At 50.0% G+C, this 8,158-nt stretch overlaps 1 protein-coding gene across 1 annotated transcript; it reads left to right on the forward strand.

Annotated features, from left to right (window-relative positions):
* Positions 1 to 575: 575 nt before the first annotated feature.
* On the forward strand, positions 576 to 5,811 carry LOC136387959 (uncharacterized protein C11orf91 homolog). Its single transcript, XM_066360060.1, is given in 4 exon segments — positions 576 to 601; positions 3,788 to 4,020; positions 4,023 to 4,484; positions 5,726 to 5,811. Coding segments are annotated over 4 exon segments (807 nt in total).
* The last annotated feature ends 2,347 nt before the right edge of the window (positions 5,812 to 8,158 follow it).

Genomic DNA, 8,158 nt, shown 5'->3' on the forward strand with positions numbered 1-8,158 from the left:
AAGCTGTACATGTTCGTACAAGCTGTGTGGAGCCAAGGCAGGCAGGCCAGTTGTGACATACCCCTACAGAGGCAGAGAATCTGGTTACGGTGTGATCGCTGGTGTTCTGTCCAGATGCAGAGCTGAAGTGATGGGGGGAAGTGGGACCTCCAGGGGAGCAAGTGTAACCAAACGCAAGTGCAGATGCCCAACGCGCAGTAAGACCGACACTAAAGCAGCGGGTATGCAACACAAAGAGTTTATTTTCGAGAGGCAGGCAAACAAGGAGACGGGGAGAAAGCCAAAATCCATCTCCCTGAGGGAAAAACGTCAAGGGGTTTGAAAGGGGATTTCACATGCAAAGGGAGAGGAACTAAGTGGTTCTAAATCTGGTAAACAATGGAATACTAAGCTAGGAAATGATGAAATATTGTCATTTGTGACAACATGGATGGAACTTTAGAATATCATGCTAAGTGAAATGAGACAGAAAAAGTCAAGAACCATACGATTTCACTCACGTGGGATATAAAACAGAAAGCAGCAAATGAACAAACAAGACAAACAAACAAAAACTCATAGATGCAGACAGCAGTATGGAGCGAAAGGGGGATGGAGGAAGGTAAAGGGGGTCAAATATATGGTGAGAGAAGGAGACTTGACTTTGGGTGGTGAACGCACAATGCAGTGTACAGATGAATTATACACTTGAAACTTGCATAATCTTATTAACCAATGTCACCCCCATAAAAATAATGAGAGTTTTAACAAAGGGTGATAAATTGTGGACCAATAACAAGACAAAGGAAAAGGGATTTGGGCCTCTAGGGGATGTACAATACAGGAAGGAAAATATATGGGGGAGACTTTCAGGAGAGGAGGGTTGTTTAGAAAAGTTTGTTATACAGACTCAAGTCAGTGCCATCGCAGGGAAGAGTCCTCTCCTCTTCCTGGGCTGGATGGTACCTTTACAAAGGGAAATTGACACCCCTGCTTTTAGGCAGAAAGGAGAAGGACAGAAGGTTCCTCCTGATCTTCTGTTTCTCAGTTGTCCTCAACTTAAAATAATCCTTATGCCAAAGTGGCATATTTGGGGGTGGTATATTCTGATCCCTGTCAGTTCCCATGACACATAACTATTTTTAGACGTTCTCAAATATTTGTTGAGTCCCATTATAGGCTCAATTTATAGGGTCCTTGGGCTGGATCCAGTTAAGGAAAAAGAAGCGTCTCAGTATCAGACAAGCCCCTCAGTGAAGATAGGTGCCCCTTACATTTAGACAGAGTTTCTAAATTTACAAAAGCTTCACACACTCCGTCTGTCTTCTGTCTGGTCATCACAAACAACTGTTTGAAGCAGCCTGTTCTCTAATTTCTAGTTTCCAGAAAGCTGACTTAGAAGTCAAACAATTTGCCCAAAGATATCCAGCTTGGATGTCTGACTCCCTTTGCTGCTATACACATACACACAGACATCTATAGATGTGGTAGCCGTTAGAAAGACATGAGCAGGATAAGTACTTATAGGCCAGTCACAGATTACCAGGGCAGAAAGTCCCAGGTGCCTAGCAATGGGCAAAATTGGAAAAACAAGGACCTCATTTCCAGGGCGACCTTTCTTCCACTAGCATATCACTGGTCAAGAAGTTCGGACTCTCCCTTGACCTTTCTTCCCTGGCATGTTGCTAGTCATGCAGGTTAACTGCCCCCACCCTCGTAGAGGGGAGTGAACCAAATGGCAGAAGAATAGCCCCTAGGCTTTACGCCCCCAGAACAGTTAGGTTCTGATCCGCATCAAATACATCTAAGCCTCAGTGTGTTTCAGCTCCAGGCCCTAGAAAAGTAGCAAAACTAGATAAACGAAGCCACTGCTGACCTCAGGACCAGCTCAAATTACTAATGATCCCCTGCCCTGTCACTGACCATTCAGTGGAGACCATGATCCTAAAAAGACACACCTGGAAAGCTGATGAATATTCAATTGAGATACTCTCTTAAGATCTCCACCCTTAAAAGCCCTTAGGACAGGACCCAGCCTGCTCTCCCTCCTGGGAGCACACCTGCACCTTCCCCTCCTCTTCCTCTTCTTACCCACAGGTGTTTTTTACTTGCTTCTCTCTTTCTCCTAAGCTCTAAGAGAGCCCAAAATTTTGCTACCACGGGAACAATGGGCAGCAGCAGCTGGTCCCAGGCTAACCCCCTGACCTATCCTCCAAGCCCTCCTTTCTCTGACTTTCCTAATTCTTGCCAATAAATACCTCCTCCTCCTTCTCATCCTCCTCTTCTTCTTCTTTCTTTTTCTTTTTCTTCTTTTTCTCCTCCTCCTTCTTCTTCCTCTTCCTCCTCTTCTCTTTCTCCTCCTTCTCCTTCTCCTCCTCCTCCTCCTCCTCCTCCCCTCCTCCTCCTCCTCCTCCTCCTCCTTTTCCTCTTTCTCCTCCTCCTTCTCTTTCTATTTTTGACAGAAAGAGAGAGGGAGAGAGACAGGAAGGGGGAGATGAGAAGCACCAACTTATAGTTGTGTCACCTTAGTTGTTCATTGATTGCTTTTCATATGTGCCTTGACTGGGGAGCTCAAGCCGAGCCAGTGACCACTTGCACAAGCCATCGAACTAAGGCTCAAGCCAGAAAACTTGGGCTTCAAGTCAGCAATATTTGGGCTCAAGCCAGCGACCCTGAACTCAAGCTGGCCAACCTGCACTCAAGCCAGATAATTCTGCACTAAAGTGGCCAACCTTGGAATTTGGAACCTGGTATCTCAGCATCCTAGGTTGACTCTCAATCCACTGCATTACCAACAGTCAGGCTCAGCCAATAAATTCTTGCTTCACTTGCTGCACTTTGTCTCTTGACTAAATTCTTCCCTTCAAGAAGACAAGAATCGAGGACTCCTTGTTTCCCATTATATATATATATATATATATCAATGATAGATATCAATTATATATATATCATTGTGTGTGTGTATATATATATACACACACACACACACACACACACACACACACACACACATATATATACATATATGAGTCAGAAGTGAAGCTGGTACTGACTCAGATCTGAACTGGCCACAGCCTACACTGGTTCCCACCTATCTTTGTTCATTCACATAAATGATCAATGGCAGGGACTTTCAAAGAGATTTAACTTACCATAGTCTGACTAATATTGGCTCCTCCTGTAAGGGGGCTGGTAATGTCCCATGGAAAGAGCATCCAAGTTACTCATAACGAAAGGGTGTGGGTCATTTGGGGTGGGTTCACAGGAAAGTGAAGTTACCCTTTTTCAGATCAATTACAAACACACCAGCATCCCTTTTTGCATACTCTGCCACAACACTGGAAAATTTGGTAGAAACATGCATCGGCTCTCACAGCCATTCTCAATCAACCCTTTTCTCCTTTGTCAGCCTCCTGGTCGTAGAGAATGCAAAGTTAGACACTCATTTCCCCAAACCTTTTTATATCAAGGGATAATAAGGGAAGGCAGCTGGGGCAGGGGGCAGGTTTGTAAGAAGAAAATATTTTTGCTTCTCATAAGCGGAAAGGAAGACTGAAGAAAGTTTCCTCTTGCAGTTCTGGCCTGTTCCTGGCTTCATGCTTTTGAATGAGGCCATGGTCGCCTGTGATAGCTCAGGAGCCAGGCTTGTGGAATTTAGGGATCATGAGAGGAGGCTGGAGGGTCGGGGACTGGAGAAATGGGGGCGCTGTGGTGGAACAGGTGAAAAGATCCCCTGGCGAAGCAGAAACCAAGAGATTGGGTGACACATTAGGGCGCGCTTGGGGACTTCCAATTCTCACCTCTCCAGGTGCCTTTCTCCAGGGGGAAGGGGAAGGGCCTGCGGCCAATGGGCGGGGCAACTTTCTGGGCGTGGCCTGCAGACCCTTAGACACCCGCCTACTCGGGGCGGGGCTAAAGCGAAAGGGTGGGGTCGCGCTCCCCCGGGCGTGGCCCGTGGAACCTCAGAACCCAGGCACCCGAGGCCCGCACGAGGCTCCGGGCGCGGGGTTCCTCCCACGCAGTCTCCCATTTAAAAGATTCAATAGGGCGGCGCGGCCGCCAGAGCCCCACGATGAGCCCTCGGCCAGCCCCACCCCTCTACTTCCCATCCCTCTATGACCGCGGCATCTCTTCGTCCCCGCTCAGCGACTTCAACATCTGGAAGAAGCTCTTTGTGCCGCTGAAGGCCGGTGGGGCGGCGGGGAGCCTGTCCCTGCCCCAGGCGCCCCCGGCTCTGATGCCGCCGCCGCCCGGTCTGGGTCCCCCGGGCGAGCGTCCCTGTCCCCCGCCCTGGCCGTCTGGCCTGGCCTCCATCCCCTATGAGCCTCTGCGCTTCTACTCGCCGCTGCCAGACCCCGAGGTGGCTGCCTCGCCCCGGGTCCCGGGCCGCACGACCTCCCGGCTCGCCTCGGCCTCCCAGCCAGAGGAGCTGTGCGAGCTGGAGATCCGGATTAAGGAGCTGGAGCTGCTCACCATCACTGGGGACGGCTTCGATTCGCAGCGCTGTGCGTGATCTCCCCGGGGCGGCCCAGCCCACTCTTGGCTCCCTGCTGGGCTCCACGTCCCCTGATCCCCTCCCCCGCAATGTGGTCTCGGGTTCAGACTGAAACACTCAGGAGTCTCATTTGCCAAGTCGTTCCCCCCAGAACCCAGACTCCCCATCCTGCATTTTAACGGACTCCTGTCCCCACCACAGATCTGGACTTCATGGACCCTTTTGTCCCAACTCCACCCTCTATCCTGAGCCCTTTCTGTATCTGGACTCGGAGCCCCCAAACCTGAAAACGCCATGCACCACCACCCACCTCCTGGACTTAAAGCCTCCTGCACAGGAATACTACTGCCCCTGAACTCACCCACCACAGACAGCCCCTCTCTAGAAACCTGAGATCTCGAGTTTTCCTTAAACTGGGGTCCCAATGAAAAGTGGGGAAGTAGGTGAGGGTCAGTTGGAGTGTCTGTCCAGCACAGATGGGAATTGTGCCAGGCCCAGTAGGCCCAAGGACATTCACTGAGGGGCTTTGGGAGCCTCCACTTCTCAATGCTGGAAGCAGCCTCCCCCGGACCTCCCTCCCACCACTCTCGGAGCTCTCCTACCAGGCTCTGGACTCTGCCATGTGATCCTAGGTTTGAAGTCTTATGGATCTTAGCCAGTCAGACCAGATGTGCTGAAGTGGGTGGGATCCCTATAGCAGGCAAGCTGACTGAGTCCTCCCTGTTGGAGAGTAAAATGATTGAGTCCAGATCTACCCCTAGAGGACCCATTGCTGTGTAGAATACTCAGTAGCCATGGGCTGTTCTGCAGACTGTCTTTCCCATCACTCATTCTAAGGCTAGCACTTGACCACGGGACAGAGGCAGATGGTTTTTGAAAGACAATCCCCATTATTGTATAAAACAGGAATAATTGAGCCCCCCATCACACAGGGAAGGGAGGTATGAAGTCACCTAAATGTTTAGCTTCATGTGGCTGTGGGTCCCTGATTTATTAGGCATTTTGTAATGTCCCCTTCCCCATGGTAATGGGAGGAAAACAATCCCTAGAACACTTGGACGTTTCTAAGTCCTGGATTTCTCAACTATATATACACCACTTACACAGGCCTTGGCTATTAGGGATTGTTTTACCCGCCCCTCTTGGATCATAATGGGTTTGGGGCTCATGCAGGGAGCACACATATGCTTTAGCAGTATTGGAAAACAACCCTCTCTCCGTTCCAGCTAAGTTTGTGTTGCTCTCCTGCAGATAAGTTCTTGAAGGCGCTGAAAGATGAAAAGTTACAAAGTCTGAAGACTAGGCAGCCTGGAAAGAAGTCAGCCTCTCTCTCCTGAGGAGCTGCCCACCAGAGCCTGGGTAGCTACCTCTTTAGGTGTTAATGCTTAGATAATGTGTCTTGTTTTTGTCATTTCAAAAACTGTTGTTGTGTTCTGTATTTTATTCTTGTTTCTCCAACATGTAGTCCACATACAGTGCCAACTCCTGTGGTAGGTCTCATGGTCTCTCCCCTCTCTGTGCTGCTGCTGCGGGTGCTCTTCACAGGGTTTTGGAAGCTACTGCCCTGCCAGCATCCAGGGTCCCCAGCAGGCGAGGGGACTCCCAGCACTGCCAAGTCAGGGGCAGGGGTAATGCGGAAAACCAAGAGCAGTATATATTTGGTTTTGCTGCTGTGTGTCTCCTCAGAAGGGCTCTTCATGGACAGGAAGAGAGGATTTGTTTGTCTTCCAATATGTTTAGTCCTTGAAAGTGTTTTGTTTTTTAGTGGTTTTTAGATAATCTGATCAAAGCCACAGTTCTTCCTCAAAATTAATATATTCAAGAAGTGATTATTGAGAGATTATTCTGTGTCAGGCACCCTCCTGGCTCTTGCAATTTAAGGTGGAGGAGACACAGAAAATATTAAAAAAAGGTAAATCATAGTATGGTATCATAAATGATAATATACTAAAAGAAAAAAGAGAATAGGGGAATGATGGTCAGGAGGGTCAGAGGAAAGCAGGGTGGAATTTCAAATACGGTTCCTTGAAGAGGTAATACTTGCACAGGGCTTGAAGATGGCGGAGGGTGACAGCCATGTGGCATCCTGGGCCTGCTCCAGCGGAAGGCCCAGTGTGAAGGCTGAAGGTGGGAGCATGCTGGGATGCTTGAGGGTCTGCAGAAAGCCCTGATGGCAGGAGCAGGAGGAGTGAGAGCGGAGTGGAAGGGAAGCCTGCAGAGAGGGTCTGTCTGTGGGATCTTGCAGGCATGGTAAGTTTGACTTGGAGTGGGAGGGGGAGTGGTTAGAGGATTTTCAGCCAGTGAGTGACAGACGCTGACTTGTGCTGCTAGGTTGAGAGAGGACCAAGGAGGGTAGCAGGGAAAGCAGTTACAGGAGGCTGTAGTAATTAATAATCCTAAGTGTCACTAAAGCGAGAAGTGACAGCGCAGCCCCATCAGCCCTTTCCTGCTTGCTTGGTGAGAGGCATCTATGGGGCACCTGCTGCCAGGTGTCCCCCGCCCCCACTGCCAGGCGCTGTCTCTGTGGTGAGGAGGGGGAGGGGTGAGATCCCAGTGACACAAGCATACAAATAAAGGAAGAAGTATTTTATGAAACCATTCTCCAATCAAGTATAACATTTTTTTTTTTGTATTTCTCTGAAGTTGGAAACGGGGAGGCAGTCAGACAGACTCCCTCATGCGCCTAACCAGGATCCACCAGGCACGCCCACCAGGGGGCGATGCTCTGTCCATCTAGGGTGTTGCTCTGTTGCAACCAGAGCCATTCTAGCGCCTGAGGCAGAGGCCACAGAACCGTCCTCAGCGCCTGGGCCAATTTGCTCCAATGGAGCCTTGGCTGTGGGAGGGGAAGAGAGAGACAGAGAGGAAGGAGAGGGGGAGGGGTGGAGAAGCAGATGGGCGCTTCTCCTGTGTGCCCTGGCCGGGAATCGAACCCGGGACTCCTGCATGCCAGGCTGACGCTCTACTACTGAGCCAACCGGCCAGGGCCTCAAGTATAACATTTTGATGCTTGGCATCTAGATGCCCTTGTGTCTTCACTCTGCCAGCAGCAAGTATAGATCATAGTCGAAGAATTTGTGAAGTTTGGGCTCCTTGCAAAAGGAGAGTGACAAGGAGTGGCCTGTGAGTCAGGTGTCCTAGAAGCCAAGTGCAGAAGAGTTTCGCAGGGCGGGCGGTCAGTCCTGACAGAGTGCTGCTCGGCCCAGGAAGATGAGCCTGAGAATTCACTCTTGGGTTTAGCCACATGGCTTTGGTATTGGTGTTGTCAGAACAAGTTTGGTTGAGTGATGCGGTTAATGTCTGACTGGAGTAGCTTTGAGAGAGAATGGGAAGAGATGAGCTGGGGTCGTGGGTGTAGATGACTCTTAGAGGGGGCAGCTGTCAGGCAGCGTGGAGAAGCAGAGCCGTGGCTGTGAGGGCAAGCCTGGTGGAGAGAAGGTTTTATAAAGACAAGAGAAAGGACCACATGTTTGTGGTCTGAGGGGGTGACCAGTAGAGGATGCAGAAGAGAGACAAGTGAGGAAGTGCTGGAATGTTGTCCTTGAGTGAACCAGAGGGGTGGCATCTAGTTTACTGTGGAGGGACTTGCTGTAGATGGAAGTAGAGATGGTTCATCTATGACAACAGGGGGTCTCATCTGTGTGATGAGGGTTTGGATGCTGGGGGAAGGGTAAGTGTGGTGGT

Source organism: Saccopteryx leptura, chromosome 1 (assembly GCF_036850995.1).
Source record: "Saccopteryx leptura isolate mSacLep1 chromosome 1, mSacLep1_pri_phased_curated, whole genome shotgun sequence".
Taxonomy (NCBI): domain Eukaryota; kingdom Metazoa; phylum Chordata; class Mammalia; order Chiroptera; family Emballonuridae; genus Saccopteryx; species Saccopteryx leptura.